The sequence below is a fragment of the Tyto alba genome, unplaced genomic scaffold, assembly GCF_018691265.1.
Source record: "Tyto alba isolate M040663 unplaced genomic scaffold, T.alba_DEE_v4.0 Super-Scaffold_22, whole genome shotgun sequence".
Classification (NCBI taxonomy): Eukaryota; Metazoa; Chordata; class Aves; order Strigiformes; family Tytonidae; genus Tyto; species Tyto alba.
Genome location: NW_024881296.1, coordinates 7,918,955 through 7,936,836, shown reverse-complemented (window position 1 = coordinate 7,936,836; position 17,882 = coordinate 7,918,955). Strand labels below are relative to the sequence as shown.

The window sequence follows — 17,882 nt, the reverse complement described above, 5'->3', positions numbered from 1 at the left end:
TTTAATACTAGTTAGAAGGGATGGAACAAAGGGGTATTTTTGAGCCAAAAAAGGGAATATTGCTGTGGTAAAACGCAGAGGTGCCCAGAGCACTGTGTTCTTATGCTTAATTTCTTCTGCTGCACTTCTCCTTTGTGAGTATTCAAATGTTAATTGTGCTAGAACTTAAATTTCTTAAATTTCTTTTGTGTGTGCTGGACTTTTACTATGTTAATGAAAAAACTGAAAAACATTTTGGGATTGAGAAATGCGTAGTAAATGTCATGCTGCTTCCTTATAGGTGAACCACAATAGTTCAATTTAGGAATTATTAGGAGAGTTACAATGCCTGTCTTTGCACTAAAAGAAAAGTTTGAATTCTTTGTAAAAAGACCAAATGTTTCCAGGGTGGGTTTTTTTTTTTTTTTCCAGAAAGTGTTTCTTCAGAGAGCATTGAAGTATTTCAGTGTTAGCTCTTCATGAGCTACTTGATGCTTTAAACCTTAGTGATTCACCTTTCTCTATAAAAACAGAGTTACTGTCAAAGAATTGTCACATTATCAAAAGTATAATTTCAGAGCAGGGAAGAAAAGAAGCTTTTTCTTGTAAGGGCTGTCACACCTTCTGGAAAACCATTCTCATGAACAGCTCCTAACTGATGTTATCTAAAAAGGAATTTATAAAAACCCCACGTGTTCATTCTGAATTTCCCTCTTCTCTCCCAAACGCTTGCAATTTCTTAGAAGAAATTTACTTTGTAGCTGAAGTTTACTCTTGAACTTAGACTGATGAAGGGAGTAGGAAAGGAGAATTTGGGAGCCATTTTTCTTCTTTTATTTTTCTCTTTGGGGAAGTTGTAGATAGTTTCATATATATTAAACATGGCCTCCTGAGACAAAAAGTAAATGGTACAGAGACATTTAACTCAAATATGAACTTTAACTTCAGCATAAATGTAATCCTCATTAAAGAAGGGATTTAGCGATATGGCTACCTATGGAAGAAATGTTGTCTAATGTTTAATTTTTTTTTTCCAAATTGGTAAGGAATTATGAAGAACACGAGGTTTGTACTCATGAAGTAAGCACAGATGCATTTGTTCCAGTTACCAGGAGATTCATGTAGAGCATCTGGTGTTATATGTGTTTAAGCAAAGGTCAGTTTTATCTTTTGTTAGCATAAGCATGTACTGGGCCAACTGTTGCCCATTCACCTGCCCTTATAATCAGGGAATTGTAAATAGGCTGAAGGCAGCATTAACCTGGGCAGAGATAGGATGAAGAGGAAGATTAGACCTGAATCTTTCCTTCTTCTTTTCAGATAATTTTCAAGCTTATAGATATGTCCACTACAAAGACTGGAGTCTTCAATGTAGTCCTTAGTCATTGTTGTCGATCTTGGATATTTCCCACTGTTGATGAGAGAAGTGCCTTGACAAATGCTTTCTTAAATGCTGGAAATTACTGTGAACTTATCACTGAGGCTTGTGTCTTTGGAACTGTATTTAGGAGAGATCAAAGGTATACATATAAAAGAAATGTTCATGATTATATTTTTTATAATTTTGTGTGCTTTGTTTTCTTTTAAACTTTGAGATAACTATTTAAAACAGCTTTTGTATGATATTCTGCTAACTTTGTTGCTTTGTCGTCTCTCATCTGTGAAGACTTATTCAGGATGTCCATGCCTTCATAGAAAATCTTGGAGAAAAATGTGCAGCAAATGTTGTTACAGAAAGGTAATGATTTTGAGGATACACCTTAAAATATTTGGTGTGAATTGTATCTTCATTATGATTGACGCTACAACAGGAAAGATACTGTTTTTGAAGTCAGCTCATTACCATAGAATATTTTGACTTGGAAGGGATCCATAAGGACTATATTCATAACCTTTTAAATTGTTAAAAGGGATATATATCTAATTATAATTCAAATACAAAATGTAGAAAAATTCAGAGTACTTTCAGGAAAATATATCCCACTTGGTAACATGAATGAGTTCTGAAATAACTACTTCCCCGTTGTTTCACTTCATAAAAGTCATACTTTTTTAGGATGCAGAGCTGTTGTGTACCTTATCACTGTAGGCCAGATTTGGAGCTTGGCTTTTTAGCATTGGTTGTAGGCCTTTTTAGCTTGAATACTGACAGTAGGCTCTGCCTCCAGGTTTTGAAACAGGGACATTGGCTACTGGATTATTGAAATTTTTTTGTAGTTTCACTCCCACCTTTACTCCGTGGAAGAAAGTCAGAGAAACAGTTCTAACATAGCGTTTTGAGAATTCTTAGTAGTAGATAAAACCTGAGCTTTTAAAAAAATCTGCTGCCAAAGTTCACTGCTCCTGTGTTTGCTCCCAAGAGCTACTTGGTTTTCAAATGCCTGGTTGTGACAGTCTGCAGCTGTGCAGTGCAATGCTTTGTTATCTGTAATGCCATTAATTCTACTCTTGGCATTAATTATTCTAGGTGTCCCTGAGTAACTAATAGAAATGAAATGTTTCGGACTAGAACATTTGACCAATACTGTAAGCATAAATTAGTCAGTTTAAGATTACAGTTTATGGGTACAGAACTTCAGAAACTTTTTATGATACAGCTACTTCTGTAGAAAATTATTTTAAATGCTTAGAAGATGCTGTTAAAGTCCTGTAGATAGGAGCAGGGACAGGTTATCTGGAACTCACTAGTTTTCTTCCTCAGCAAAGATGAACAGACTTTGAAATTCTGGTTCTACGTATTTGCATATTGTCTCACTATAGACAACATGATGGCTGTATGTTCAAGATGATGTTTGGTGCTTTTTTTTATAATTTAGCAATTATCTTTATGTCTGAACAAGTAGAGTTTGATTTTTTTTTTTCTTTTTATTAATATCTTACAGTACAAATAGAGATGATCACTACATTCGAGTTTGTGCTGTTAAATTTCTGTGCTTGCTGGATGGATCAAATATCTCGCATAAGACATTTATGGAAGACATTTTCATCAAACTGCTTGATAAAGTAAATTTCGTTTCTCTTTTTATAGAAATGTAACGTTAGTACAATTAATAAAATGCTAAGGATTTACTGTTGACAGGATGTATTTACAGTTGTTTGTATAGCCTGTCTAGATTTGCCTAGTAATATACTTTTTTTGGTCATGAGACAAAAGTCTATTCAGCCAAATCAAAATAGTAAAAATTGTCTTTCAGGTTTATTTCTTTAGTGGATTTTCTGACTTCATGGAATGTAATCCAAGTTGTAACCATTGTTCCATTAAGAATCTTTAGGCTGCATTTTGAAGCACTGCATTTCGCTTCAACAATTGCAAACTACCTTTTTGAATTGAGAGTGCTATTTTCTCATTTGAAGATCTTTATAAACAGAATTAATGGAGAAGGTCAGGGTCTGATTTTCATTTATATCATAGCTGCTTATGCATTGGCAGTAGTGTAAAGTCACGGGTATACTACTGTAGCTGTTATTAGAACATCATCCATGCATTCTGGTACTGTAGAATTCTGCTTTTGTCTGAAGAACAAGAAATGAGTGGTCCTTCACTCCTGTCAATTAACTGCTGGAGAAAAATGTATAATATTTGTGTTGTAAGATCGATCAAAGTGTGAAAAGTGAGCTTTAAAAATTAGTTCCTTACTTGCTTAAATATGAAGCTTAAACACATAAAAATAAAGTGTATTTGCATTTTAATATTAATATAGGACTTGGATTACCAAATGATTTTTTTTTTTAAAGTTAAGGAAATAGTTTTGGGTGTCATGTATTTTGAAGGCTAAAACAGAGTACATAGGGAAGGAATCTAAGCTATATGAGGACATGAATTTCAAATCCTTTTAAAGCTTCATTTATTTAATTCATTTTCTTTAATGTAAAACATCTTACTGCACAATATCTATTTCTTTCTCAAAACTAGAGCTGTAGTTACAAGCTGATCTAATTGATAGCATGACTAAACCCATTTTTTAAAATGTAGACACTAAAGTAGAAACGTTTTCATTTATATACTCATCTCTTCACTTAGGATCATTAGTTCTTATAGAACTAAATGACAGCTTGAGTCTTCCTGCTCCATGTTATGTAGTGCTATTTTAATTGTTCACATATAGTAGGTGTTGTAAATTCTTCAACTTTCCGCTGTTTGAAGAATCTTAATGCCTAATATTTTTTGTGCTCTTAACTAAAAATACTAAGTGGAATTGCATATTTTTTTTTCAACTTTCTGAACTTCTCATGGACAGGCTTCAAAATTTAATTCTAAAGAAATGAAATTAATATATTTTTCCTAACTTGGTATTTAATGCCGTGCAGTAGATGCTGCTTTCTCAGTACAATAAAGTATATTTCCATGTATTCCATTTTAAAGGAAGAATACATAACAAACGTTTTAATCTGCTTTCAGGATGAACTGGTGTCCAGATCTAGAACACGCTATTATGCAAACTCTTTACAGCATAGGATTAAAAACCGTGTATGGCAGACACTCTTAGTTCTTCTTCCGAAGCTTGACCAGGTATTGCTCTTCACTATGAATTCTTAAATATATATGTACACCTACTTTCAAAAATAATTTGGTGTCATACAAAGTGTGTATGTTAAATTACAGCAGGGTATAAAAGGCATGTAATTGCTGTGGCTGATATAGAAGTTCTGTGTAGTTCCCTTCTTTCAGCCTGAAGTCACAGGTTTATGATGCATTTCTAGAGGTCACTGAAAACTTTTTCTTGGATTTGAGAATTAGAGGAGGCTAGATTCTTCTTGTTAAAGCTAGCTAAAGCTCTGTACTGACTATTTGATTTAACGCTTTTCATTTAGTAAAAATGTTGCTACTTTATGAACGCTTAGAAAATTGAGAAATTTTAGTTTTGTCTAATGCTTCTTCAAAATAAAATATTTGAAAAGTATAATAAAGAAATTTGATGGTTCTAAAATGTTTTGTATGAGTATTAAAATATTTCTAATGTAATGATAAAGCTGAGAATGTTGTTTTAGTTTTTTTTTTCTGCGTGGAAATAGCTTTAACAATATACTGAATGATTGTCTGATTTTGTTTTGTTAGAATTTTTTGTGTGGAACCCTTGACAAAGTTTTTCAGGCTGGATTTAGTAACAATCAAGCATCTGTGAAATACTTCATAGAATGGATTGTTATATTGAGTCTACATAAGTACCCCCAATTCATCAATAAATTCTGGGATTGCTTTTGCTATGTAAGTAAGAACTTTGGCATTCAGTTCAAGAGTAATTTGAACAAAGAGGATACAGTTTGTCTTCTCACATCTTATTTCCTGTGTATTCCAACTTTCCTTCAGAAGCAGTGAGTTGTTGAGCCAATCAAAGTAACTTGGAAGTGAGTCTGAACTATAGCCTGAGAAATTTGTGATATAGAAGGGGGCTGAATACAAGTGAATTCCTCTAGTTGAGAGATTTCCTTTTATAATGTTGTATTCTGGGCAGAGTAGTCATGGCACAGTGAGTCAGGGTACTCTTTGCAGTTGCCAATGTCAGAGGCATCAGGAACACATGAATGCCCTAGACACTGTGTTTGGGAAGATACTGCAAAGTCACTTGTGGTTTCCAAACCCCACTTGTGTCTTCATCTTGTCAGCGGGAACATGACTTGCATGACACATACTCAATTGGCAGCTTTTAATATGGACTTCCCTTGCAGTGGAGTTCTGTAACGTGGTTCCAAAACTGGAGGCAGGGTTTGAATGGTGGTACCCAAAAGTCGTGAAAGGGTTGACTGAGAACTGACTTACTAGCATTTCATTTTTATGTCTTGGATTCTTCTTTAAGTAATTACCCATAAGAGTTGACCTGTAGAATTAACGATTCTCTGTATTGATATCCTTGAATTTGTTAGCATTGTACATTTGGGCTGAGAAAATGTACATACTTGCCTCTCCTCCAGTGTACAGGAAGACATTACTACATTACTTGCACTGGTGCCTCTGCTGAAGTTCACCGCTCATAATAGTTAAATGTAGATTACTTCTCACTTATCAAGTAGCCTAGATGCTACTGTAGTGTTTTTAAAAGCCAAACAGTAGGAGAAGAATTAAAATTAAGTAAAATTTAAAAAATGGAAAACTATATATATATTTTTTTTGCCCAAGACCAGTCAGGTTTTTAATACTGCTCTGAGACAACTTTGCTTGCTAGTGATGCATGCTGTGGTTCTGGGATTTTTTTGTTGTTTTGGTGGTTTTTTTTTTTTTTTTTTCCTGTGCAGAATACAGTGAACTTGGGTTGAATTTTAACTCATTTACACTGCTGTATGCTTCATTCTGATTGATATGTTAGTGGTTTAGTAAATTTTACTGTGGAAACACATAGAGGTTTTTTTAATAGTATTGATATTGTTTCACCTGCAGAACATGTGAAAACTTAGAGGGTATAAAAATGTTTTATATATGCATATTTCTTGCTACCTTCTCTTTTGCTTTAGGATGAAGAAAAACTTAAAACAAGCATCTGCACATTTTTATCGGTATTATCACACTTTGACATCATTCTTCAAAATATCTCTGAGAAAGTAAGTTTGACTAAAAGTGTTCATTATTTATTCAGTTGTACTGTATATGGATTTCTGAAATAAAACCCATCTTTTGTAGTCTATTTGCAAAACCTTTTTAATACCCACTTCCTACTAAGGTATCCTTTGATATGGAAAACACTAATTCTTCCTGTCACCTCTGCAACATTCTGAATTTGTGAAAATTAGCTAAATGGCATATGTTCTGGATACATAGGGTCTGATTACCTGTGAGTTTTTCTAGAATAGCTACTGCAGTTTTAACTAAACATGTGGATGCACCTGGGTTTGTTTTCCTTGCTGCTCTTGTTTAATCTGCATGAAATTGGGCAGAGATAACCTGGAAGAAGGCGGTCTTTCTGTAGAAACAACACTCCAGTATGGATTCCTTTGGCCATAGCTGGTCCATATTACATTTAGAATTCTTTATTTGGAATTCTCAATTTTTTTACTGAACTTTAAAATAGAGGTTGAAATACAGCCAGATGTTACATTAGATCAACTACTTCACATCTGTAGCAATCCAGGCATTTCTGTTATTTTTTTAGTGTTTGCATGCATTTGCAAGATCAGCTTTCTAAGAGCTAGAAAATCAGAAGTAAATAGAGGTTTCAGTGCATGCAGAGTGATAATTTTTAAAGAAAGTTAACGCATTTTCAAAACACAAGTGGGGCTGTAGTGCCCTAGTGAGAAGGAAGGAAATCAGGACCATGTTCTGAAGACTGTATTTGCACATATATGTCCTGTTAAAGCTTTGGACTTTTTGAAAGGCTGTTTTTTGAGGAATTTGCTGTGTCTTGGGCCACTCTTACTTTTCTGCTTCTGAATGGTATGTTAAGACTTACATGGAGTCTTTGTTTTTTTTTTTTTTTTTAGAAGCCAGCTTTGAAGAAAGCCCTCATAGTTGTTCTACAGTGGTGTTTCAATCATAATTTCAGCGTTCGACTTTATGCGTTAGTTGCCCTTAAAAAAATCTGGGGTATGTGCAGAATGTTGCATGTGGAAGAATTTGAAGCTCTGACACCAGTTATTGAATCTAGCCTTCAACAAGTGGAAAATATGCATGGCACAGGGTTAGTAACATTCTTCTGACTTATAGTTTAACATTGGTCTTCTGAGCCATTTGCAGCAAGTCTAATTTTCTAAAATAGCTGTCGATAATTTTTGTGGGGTTTTATGGATTTTTTTAACTCTGCTTAAAAATAAACCAAAACTTGGAAATTGAAATCTAATCATCAGCAAAGAAAATGAAGTGATAATTCAGTGTAGCATTACGGTCTGAAAGCACAAGAGGAAAAACTCAAGGCATGTTTGAACAGTGCTCATAGTTCAGAGGTGGGGTAAAACAAGACAGTCAGGAGTGGTTAATTTTCTTACCTGATGGGTTTTGAAGCAATAAAATTAATTTTTCCAAACTTCCTGATACCAGTGAATTCTCAAATATAAAACTCCAAAATATTTTTGGTGTTAATATTTGAAAAAACTTCTGTGGGAGAAAAATGGATAGGGAAATCAATTTGGGGTGATGATTAAATGAGCTTTACAGAAATGCTTTTCTGCTTGCTGATTTGTAAATACAACAACTCAGTTAAATTTTGTGCTGTCTGTGTGTTTGTTTCACTTTTTTAGCCCTGTTTTTAGGAGTTAATTAAAATTATTTAGAATTTCTGACTGTTGTCAGCCAACATAAACTTGAGATTGCTGCTAACAGGTTTGGGGTGGGTTTTGTTGGTTTTTGGTTTTTCTTTTCTGGGAACATTAGTATTTGTTTCCCCAATCACTGTCATTGTTAAATCACCCAAGTTGGCATTTCAAGATATGGGATAGAAGAAAGCAGCAGAGGAAGGAGTCTGTGTTTTTTGGGGTTTTGGTTGGGTTTTTTTGTTTGGTTGTTTTTTTATTGGACAGCTAAAAGTTGTCAGTGAACCATATGCTAGTATTCAGTTTCCTTCAGAGGCCTAGATGGGATACTCTCTCTTGTCAAACTTGCTTCTTTTGATAATAGAATTTGGTGACATGTTACAGGCCTTTCTTGAAACATAAATAAAACTTTATTTCCTGAATGCCCTTTTTTTTTTTTTAAAAGGGGTTCTTGCTTTATTGTTGAAGTGTTTTCTTTCCCATACACTATACAGTAAATACAGTCAGGTTGTCTTACTTCAATCCGACAATTAAAAAAAATCCAGTACGTTGCCTTTTTGTGCATCTTGCATTACTTTCTCCAATTACAGGAATGCTAGAAGGAACTGGCAGCGTATCCAAGATCACTTCTTCTTTGCAACATTTCATCCACTTGAGGATTATAGTCTAGAGGCAAGTCTGAGATAGTTGTTGATCACTGTATTTGTGTAGTTTTACAACTATATTTTTATCTTTCTGTGTTCTATTGTAGGATGAATAATGGTGAACTATTATTAATTCAAAACTCTGAAAAATTACCTCACCTAAATTATAATGGATTTTAGACTAAGACTGCAGCTTAATTCTCTAATTAATATTGTGTTTAAAACCTAGGTCAAATACGAAGAGGTTTATGTGATAAATGTGCCCGTCTGTGCGGGAGTTATTCAGGTTTTGTATGTGTGGCTGGAAAAGTTACTTCTAATAACTGAATAGCATCTACTTAATCACATGTAGTTTATTAAGATTTTTGAGACATCTCCTGTTCTTAGAAGTACCTTGAGGTTGCTTAACTAAATTGTTCTTTGATGTGAACAGGATACACGTTTATAACTTCTAGAGCATATTTTTCAGCTATCCTTTTTGCTATAACTTAAATGACTGACAGCTGAATAAACACTGAGGAAAGGAAGGCAAAAATAACAGTGCAAATAAAAATAAGAGGGAGGGACTAAGCTGAAAAATACAAGAGAACATGAATGTAAAAAGGGGTACATGTGTTCTGGCACAGTGTCATCTTTCAGAGAAGGAGTTTTTTATATATTTTTGTGAACACTTATATGCTAGATATGATTTATCAAAATTTTGGAAATGAAAATCCTGAACAACAACAACCAAAAAAAAAACCCAAATCCCCACACCCAAACCAAAAACAAGGCTAATGCTTGTTGAGTATTTAAATGTATTCAGGGTGCATCTTCATCTTGAGGGTGCATTGAGATAAACAAAATGTCTGGGTTTCACAATCTTCATCTTACTCAGCCTTTCCCTTGATGTGTGTGCTTATTCCTCCGTGGTAAGTTGTGGTTAGCCCTATGGGTAGTGCTGAGTTGGATTTTACCACTAGATTTTAATGCTTTTGACTATATTGTTTTTGACATTAAATCAATCTGCATTCTTTACTAGAAGTGCGTAAGAGCATCTGAAAACTCTTTAGTGTTATGCATAAAACACTTTCACAAGACCTCAAGCATAGCGTTCATTCTTTGGTATTCTGGAACTTCAGAATACTAATCAATGCAGTCCTTAAAAAAGGTCTAATCAGAGGGAGAAAGAGACTAGACTTACAAAAATTTGGGGATAGCACTATATGTAAAGTGATGAATATTGAGAGATATATTAGTAAGTTATGTCAAGTACCAAGAAAAAAAAAGTATTGAAATCATAGAATGCTAGATAAAAGCATGTGCAACGATAAACTAATCTCTGGTAATTTTATCTGTTTTGCTTGCTTTAGTGGTGCTCTGCTAATAACACGGTGTTACATTGCAGACAATATTTTACACTCTTCCCCGCCTTTCGGAACTTGCTGAAGACGAATGGATCTCACTTTCTAAATTTGACAGATTCACTGATATTCCTTTGCCACCAGCATTTCAGTGGTGTCATTCTCGAATGGAACTTCGTGATCTGAAACCAAGTGACTGGTCTCAGCAAGACATGGGTAAAAGATAGTTAATCTGTATTCAATATATTTATTTGTATGTAGTAGCTGTATACATCTGTATTAAATCTGATCTCTGTTTTTCAGCTGAAGTAGACTTGTATCTGTGTGAGCAGAGTATATACCATAAAATAATAGTACATTACTAATGGTGTCTACAGTATTATCATTTAGATAATCTTTACTGAAGCAGTAGTTTCACTACCACTTGCATATCCACATGAATACTACTTGTTTTTATAGGTTCAAATTCATCTGAAACAGAGAGCCAGACAGAATGGACTGATGTTCAGAAAAAGATTATACCCTGGAAAAACAGTACTCCTAGTTTAGACCTGGAAATGGTATTTCAGGATCGTGCTGCTAAACTCGGTAAATCAAACAGCAGACTGATTGTAGTGGCTTCACTTATTGATAAGCCTACCAATTTAGGAGGTAAGCTTGATTGCACATTTTTAAACTTTCATTTTAGACCTTAGAGCCCACTCGGATAATAGGAATGAATTTCATCTGATGTTGCTAATTAGAAAATTATTTAAGTACTGCTCAGATAAATAGATGATTATCCTGAAAAAAACTGTTAACCAACAGAAATACTACCCCTCTTCAGAAGAAGGGGTCTTCTGTAGTTACATTTAAAGGGGAAAAAAAAATGTACTTTGACATAACATACTTTAAGTAGAACTTTGCTGTAAATCATGCTCTGTTTCTTACTGGTTTTGTATTCTTTGTTACAGTTGAGTTTTCCAACTGTGTATGCAGTTAAAGGAAATAATTTGCATTTACTTTTTTTTTTTGTTGTAACAATTAAACTAAATCTTGTAGACCTACTGGTTTCTCATGACTGTTGGACAGGAAAGTGCCTGTTCCTGATTAAGTACTTCTTCACAATGTTGTGCAAGCTGTGATATAATAAATCCTGCAAATACTCTTATTGCATTGTGCTTGCTGTTGTCAGCAGTTTAAATAACTGCAATGAGACTGTTAATGAAAAATAAGTCCGCAAGCTGGTGCTGCCTGCACTGTAATGCTGTAATGTGTCATTCTCTCAAGACTTTCCTTAAACAGGTTCTGGATTTAAAGCTTAAGTGCATGTGTGTGTGTCCATCCATCCCTGCCAAGGCTTGTATACCGACCCATTACTTCATGCTTCTACAGTACTAATTGTACACCTTGTTAGACATAGTGCTTTTCTAATTTTTATCTTTCTGCTAAGTTACAAAACTTTTTTTTTTTTTTCCTGGTAAATTATATGGAACAAAGTGTGGCTTGGAACAGACCTAAGAAGCAGCTGAAACTGATTACAAATAGAGGACTAAAGTAACCATTTCTCTCCTGGATTCTTTGTCCTTTTTCACTTGCTAAAGTATTCTGTCTTGGTGTTTATTTTCTATACAAAAACCACTTCAATTCTTCTGTTTGTAGGTTTATGTCGGACAAGTGAAATATTTGGGGCATCTGCATTAGTCGTCGGCAGCCTTCATTATATACAGGATAAGCAGTTTCAGCATCTTAGTGTTTCTGCAGAGCAGTGGCTCCCCCTTGTTGAGGTGAATGGAAACATTTTAATTGCTAAGAAGTATACGGTACATCTTCAGTTCATCAGATGCATATTTCAGAGTCTTTTCGTATTTTGCAAAACTGAATCTTTTATTTAACAGAAGCCCCCATTGTTATCTGAGATTTAATCTTGAGTATTTTGCTATAAATTTGGGTCAACCCCATTAAAAAGAATTTAAAAAATACTTTAAAATTCTTACTGCTGTGATAAACTGATTATGTGAGCTGTCATTGTTACATCTCATTCCGTGGTTTATAGTGGTGAGTTGGAATTTAATGTTTATTTATAAAAGTTGAACATCACCTCATTTATCTTGTTTGTTCCATTGCTTTTGGTAACTTCGTGGGACTAATTTTTGAGTTTGCTTGAAGCTAACCTGTGCCAAGGTTTTAGAACCTATCATCTAGCTTATAAAAATGAGGGTTTCAAACCTATATATGTAGTATTTGGTGGAAAATATGTTTGTGATACTTTGTAATAATCAGTTTTTCAAGATCAACTTTAAGTTATCTGAAAAAATCAGTGCAAATTTTTCATTTTTTTTCCCCACAGTGTTTATTTTCAGCCTATTAGGTTTTTTGTTCAGAACAAGATAGCTGTAGTGTGTTTTCCCTAAAGCAGAATGCTGATGGACACATGTTGTTGTGCCTAATCTCCGTACAGAAGCGTACTGATGATAGAGCTTCTGTTGGATGAAGAAATGGGCATTTAATACAAATAAGCAGTTTAGAGAGTAGGATGAAGACAACTACGAAATTCTTCACTGTAAGCTGTCACAAGTTGTAATGCAAGCATGTAAAGCAGCTCAGCTGCAGTAGTGGCTGTTGTATTGTTTTGGGAAGGAATTCCAGGTTAAATAAGAGAGCTGTGCACCCTGTCCCTATACAAGAGTGATTCTTTTACATTCAGGTGTAAGGCTTGTAGCTGTCAGAAGCATAGAAAAGCCTTTGTTCACTGTATCTGCAGAGTGCATTTCTGTGGCATTGCTTAACCTTCTGTGCTGTTGCTGAAGAGCTTTTAGAATGTTAAACTATGTATATGGACAGAGTCTTTGGGGAGAAAAGTCATTCATCTTAAAAGTTGTCCAAGTAAATTGATTTTTACAGTAACTTCAAAAGTTTACAAATGGTAAGATTTAAATATTTGTACATTTCTCTCTACTTTTGATGGACAGGTGAAACCATCTCAGCTTGTCGATTATTTACAGCAGAAAAAAACGGAAGGCTACACTATTATTGGTGTGGAGCAGACAGCTAGAAGTTTTGATCTTACAGAATATTGCTTCCCAGAGAAGTCACTATTATTGCTGGGGTAAGAACAGTCGCTGTTTTGTAAATCTACCTCTTGCAGTCCATCTCTTCTACTAGTCACTTTGGTCATACGAAAACCAAGTGACATTGGTAAAGATGGATTTAGAATGGGACGTGATGATGGAAACAGCAGAGCCTGGCTTTGTGTGCTAAGAAGTGGGAGGGTTTGATGTCTGCTCCTGAACAATCTTAACAATCTTTCTCCTCATACTTAACCTATCCATATACTGTAACTTTTTTTTTTTTTTTTTAATGGGTACAGATAGCAACTGCATGGACTGTAGTTTTCTGGGTGTGATAGAGCTATCATCTATTCACTTTACTAATATGAGGCCTTATGTGTGTAGGCTGTGGTGAGCTCAGCAAGGAGGAGGGCTGCCTGTTTGCCCTGCTTACCGTGGTGAGGAGGACAGGAGTGGGAGCGTGCATGGCTGGGAGATGCTTTAAAAATGAGGCATGGGACGAAGTAGTTAAGTTTTTGCAGTACAAGCAGAGCCTGGGACAACTTCAGAGAAAAGCGATAATCAGTTCCTGTAATCAGGAAAGCCTCGGATGTGACAAAGGGGAGGCTGCTTCAGGAAATCTAGAGGAAAGTGACCATGAGTCAGAAAGCTAGTGGAATTGCAGGGACACCGAGACCAGGAGGAAGGGCCTGCCTAGTCTTTAAGGACAAAGCAGGCAGAAATACCTGGTTTTCAAACCTTTTTGTATGTAGCTTGTCTTCAAAATGTAGTCTCATGATCACTTTGTTCTATTCTAATTAAAAACACAGTTTTAATTACTGATAACCTTTGGTATCTTCTAGTGTGCTCACTCTGAAGAGGTGAAACATTTCCAGTTCAAGGCTTTGATCAGTCTTGATGTTCCCTCATACCAAAACCTCACTGAATGTGAAGTGGCCAGTTGAGCTTCCCTGCTGTGTCAGCAGCTTTATGCCTTCGTCATTTAATCTACATCTGTTTATTTCACTATATATAGATAGTTTCAAAATAAAGGCAGACATGGAGTCCTTGTTTGGGGTGTTCAGCTATTGCTGCACCAGTGAACTGAAGATTAAGTGCTCTACCAGTTTTCCTACATCAACGCTTAGTCAGGTCCCCCATGTTTTCTTTATAATGTATTACTGCTTTTAAAAAAAATTTCTTGTCCCCATCAGTTAGCTTGAGGGCAGATGCACCATTTGTCAAATGGTGTTTGGATACTGTGACTTCTGCATCTTCTGCTTTCTGGAACACCTGTCTTGTCTTAGATACAACTTACTGTTTCTTCTTTACTAGAAATGAACATGAAGGAATCCCAGCAAACCTGATTCACCACCTGGATGTCTGTGTGGAAATTCCTCAGCAGGGTATTATTCGATCGCTCAATGTTCATGTAAGTGGAGCTCTGCTGATCTGGGAGTACACGAGGCAACAAGTGATCAAGCAAAAACAACAAAAATAACTGCCAAGAGTTTTGTGCCTTATAGTACAGCTGGGTGACTTCCTATGGTGCTACAACATGAAATTCTGAATAGATGAGACACAAACTCAGGGTGAATGAGGATTCTTAAATTTTGCATGTTTTGTTTTCTGTAGTGTTCAGACTGACTTTTAAATGCCTTAACACTTTACCTCCTTAAATAAAACTGTTGCATTGAAAATAAAGACTATTTATATTGCATGGGGTGTGAGTGATTTTTCTACTATTGGAACATCAGCATAGTGTACCATGAACAATCCCAAACTCAAAACACAGGATTTTTACTGCAGTTATTTAAATTGTGATGACCATACTTAAAACTGAAGTGGTGCCTTCCAGTAACCACAATCAAAACTTACTGTAGCCAAAGTATTTCATGCTGTATCTAGATATATACTAGGTTGTATAATTTCGGCAAGGTAAATTCTCTTACGTTACATTAAATGCTGCCCCTTGTTTAAATGCCTTTCACAGTCAAGTTTACTGATCTGCTGTAAACAGTCTGTATCTTTAAATGGAGTTGCATCAATAAGGTAATCAAAACCCCTCAATTACACAAAAGGCCATAATGCGAGAATCATGATAAATAACTGCTGTACTTCCAGCAGAGCTACTGACTGGAAATTGTTACCACTACCATAAAAATTCTTACTGCTTATAAAAAACCGAGCATATTCCAAATACGTAAATTACATCAAATGCACAGGATGCACTAGGTCTTCTACCGGCTGCTATTTTATTTAACTGTCTGACTTAAGCTGTATTTTTAAATATTTTTAAATACTTGGTAAATGACAAATACAAATTACATTATACCTACCATCTCCTTTTGACAAAGAAGGGAAGTTGGAATGGAATCTTTTTTAAGGAAAAGCTGGTTCACTTACTGAAAAACAATTTTATTGTTCTCTTTAGAATATGTACATTACACTAATAAATAATCATTTATTCCTGTGAAACAATTTGACTAATTATATATTCAAAACCTTAGCCTTGTGAACAGCCCTGCACCATACTTCTTTGAATTATACTCCTTAAAAAGCTGTTGATGACCATCTTTTTTCAGCAGACACATGAGAACTTGCAACAAGAACAACAGCCTGTGATCTGGGGAGACAGGTTACCAGTTCTTGAGTTCAAGAAGCTCTCAGCTTCTGTCACTTTCTTATGCTTCTTCCTTTCATAGTTAATTATTTTGAAAGCAGAGTACCTAAGACTTTCCAGCATCTTCTGAAGGCCGATACCCTTCTGTTTCAAGCTTTTTTTTGTATTTTAAAAAGTCTCTTCTTCTGTCAAAGTGTTTAACCTGTTTAAAAAGAGAAAATATGTTCGTCAGAAGAAAGCAGAGGGAGGAGCTTTGTGTGCATCACAAAATTAAGGACTAAACAATCTTTGATTACTGAACTTAAGGAGGATTTTAAGTGAATAGTTTGGAGTTTCTCGCGCTGCTGAGGACTACAGGTGGGTTGGAGTGTGCTTGTTTTCAGTGTTTTGTGGGTGTTTTTATCATTTTGAAAGTGAACTCAAGTTTCCTCTCATAACCACTCCCAGGACTTCCATGGACATCTAACAACAGAGGTCTATCGCTTTGCTGTTTTCACTGCACGTCACCTGCCTTCCCTATTAGCCTGCCTTCTTTAGTAACAGTGATTTCTGTGCACTTCTAAGAGGTTCTGAATATCTTTCAGATTTTTTTCTAATTAAACAATAAACCTGTATGGTTGAATAGCTGCATATCTATCTCAAAGTTTGAGATTGCATTTCCTTTCCCCTCTGTACTCTGTATTTTACACTACTGTCTACAGTTCCCGGCCCAGTCCGTGGTCCACTCAGGAGCTTTAATTTCCCAGCCAAGACCTGGTGCCAACCCAGTTACACCTCCCAAGGGTGTGCTGCGTTATCCGTGAGGGAAGTGGCACACCCCACGCGTTCCAACACCCCGGAAGCGGAAGGTGCTCTCATTCAGGAGCCGCGTGCGAACGACTGGCCGATGCTGCTACAGACGTGCAAGGAAATGAATGTCCCGTTCGTTTTGGGGGCCGGGCCCCGGGAGGCCGAGCGCGGCGGCTGCTCACCCACTGCCGCGGGCACCGGGACTCGAAGGAGACCCGCAGCTTCTCGCACTTGGAGGTGTCGTCCCCGTACCGATCCAAGCACCGCCAGAACTCGTCCCGGGCCCCCCAGCAAGCCTTCCGCTCCTCCATCGTCGGCGCCGACATCTTCGCTGCCGACCTGAACGCAAGCGGCGGTTGCTCTAGCTCGCCCCGCTCCCCGGCGCCGACTGCTGCCCGAGGCCCGACGCCGCCCTGCCCGCGGTCCCCCCGGCCCTGGGCCCCGCACGGGCCCCGCTCCCCGGCCCGGCCTCCCGCCGCGAAGGTCACGGCTCCGCGCTGGAGAGGAGGGGAAAGCAGGGCCGCGCCGCTTTGCCTAGTGCGCAGGCGCGACCCCGGCGGCCGCGGGTGAGATTGGCAGGCGGGGCCGGTTGTCCCGCCCCTGCGTGAGGGGCCGCGGTCGCCATGGGGACGGAGCTGCCGGTGCTGCCCCCCCCCACCCCTCCGGTCCCGGCGCTCCCCGCCTCCTCCCGGCCGCAGGACCTGCCGTGGGGCTTTTCCCCGCTGTGGCCTCTCGCCCGGAGGAGGGACAGCCGTGGGTTTGCGAAAGGCGTGTGGCTACAAACCCCAGAGGCGCTTGGTTGCCGCTGGCTTGCGCTCGGCTGGGCCGCACCGTGCGGAAAAAGCAATCTGGAAAGGTTTCTCGTGACTGTCGCTAAATCGACCTGATATTAAAAGCAAGGAAAAAGAACTGGTTTATCCCAGTGGAAATAAACTTTACCTGGAGTAAGGGTGGTAAAGCCCTACCGTAAATGTGGGGGTCGGCCGGGCGGGCGCTGGCGAGCTCAGGCGAGCGGCCACGGCCGGCACGAAGCTGGCAGCGCTGGTAGACAGCATCCCGGAGCGAACTCTTCCCTCGTTCTTTTACCTGGGATTTGGGGCCGTTTCCCCGTGGCAGTCCCCTCAGCCAAGGAGCGGACAGCCTTCCATAGGCTCTTCCCAGTCTGGCCACTGGGAAATGCGGAGTGGTTTCGCAGTTTCGAAGCGATGGCGTGTGTTTCTGTGGTTTCTGGGTTTGGGAAGGGGGACATCGTGGCAGCTGGGAAGAGCCTAACGCCGCGAGGGGCCGAGCCCCTGGCAGC

The 17,882-nt window shown here is 37.7% G+C and overlaps 2 protein-coding genes across 2 annotated transcripts in view; one reads left to right on the top strand and one right to left on the bottom strand.

The window, feature by feature from the left end:
* Positions 1-14,885, top strand: part of TARBP1 (TAR (HIV-1) RNA binding protein 1) — a 39,195-nt gene extending 24,310 nt beyond the window's left edge. Inside the window, exons 18-30 of the mRNA XM_042795941.1 lie at positions 1,300-1,499; positions 1,646-1,717; positions 2,862-2,982; positions 4,379-4,489; positions 5,036-5,185; positions 6,427-6,513; positions 7,390-7,586; positions 8,745-8,826; positions 10,186-10,357; positions 10,601-10,792; positions 11,783-11,907; positions 13,093-13,229; positions 14,506-14,885. Coding sequence (XP_042651875.1) covers positions 1,300-1,499; positions 1,646-1,717; positions 2,862-2,982; positions 4,379-4,489; positions 5,036-5,185; positions 6,427-6,513; positions 7,390-7,586; positions 8,745-8,826; positions 10,186-10,357; positions 10,601-10,792; positions 11,783-11,907; positions 13,093-13,229; positions 14,506-14,671 — 1,812 coding nt within the window. The 3' untranslated portion in view covers positions 14,672-14,885. The remainder of the gene's footprint in view (positions 1-1,299; positions 1,500-1,645; positions 1,718-2,861; positions 2,983-4,378; positions 4,490-5,035; positions 5,186-6,426; positions 6,514-7,389; positions 7,587-8,744; positions 8,827-10,185; positions 10,358-10,600; positions 10,793-11,782; positions 11,908-13,092; positions 13,230-14,505) is intronic.
* Positions 14,886-15,567: 682 nt separating this feature from the next.
* Positions 15,568-17,103, bottom strand: LOC116965613 (cytochrome c oxidase assembly factor 6 homolog). Its single transcript, XM_033009716.2, has 2 exons — positions 16,765-17,103; positions 15,568-15,995 (listed from the first exon to the last, which is right to left on the bottom strand). Exons 1-2 carry the CDS (start codon positions 16,906-16,908, stop codon positions 15,900-15,902), a joined length of 240 nt encoding a protein of 79 aa, XP_032865607.2. The 5' UTR covers positions 16,909-17,103; the 3' UTR covers positions 15,568-15,899.
* Positions 17,104-17,882: the final 779 nt, after the last annotated feature.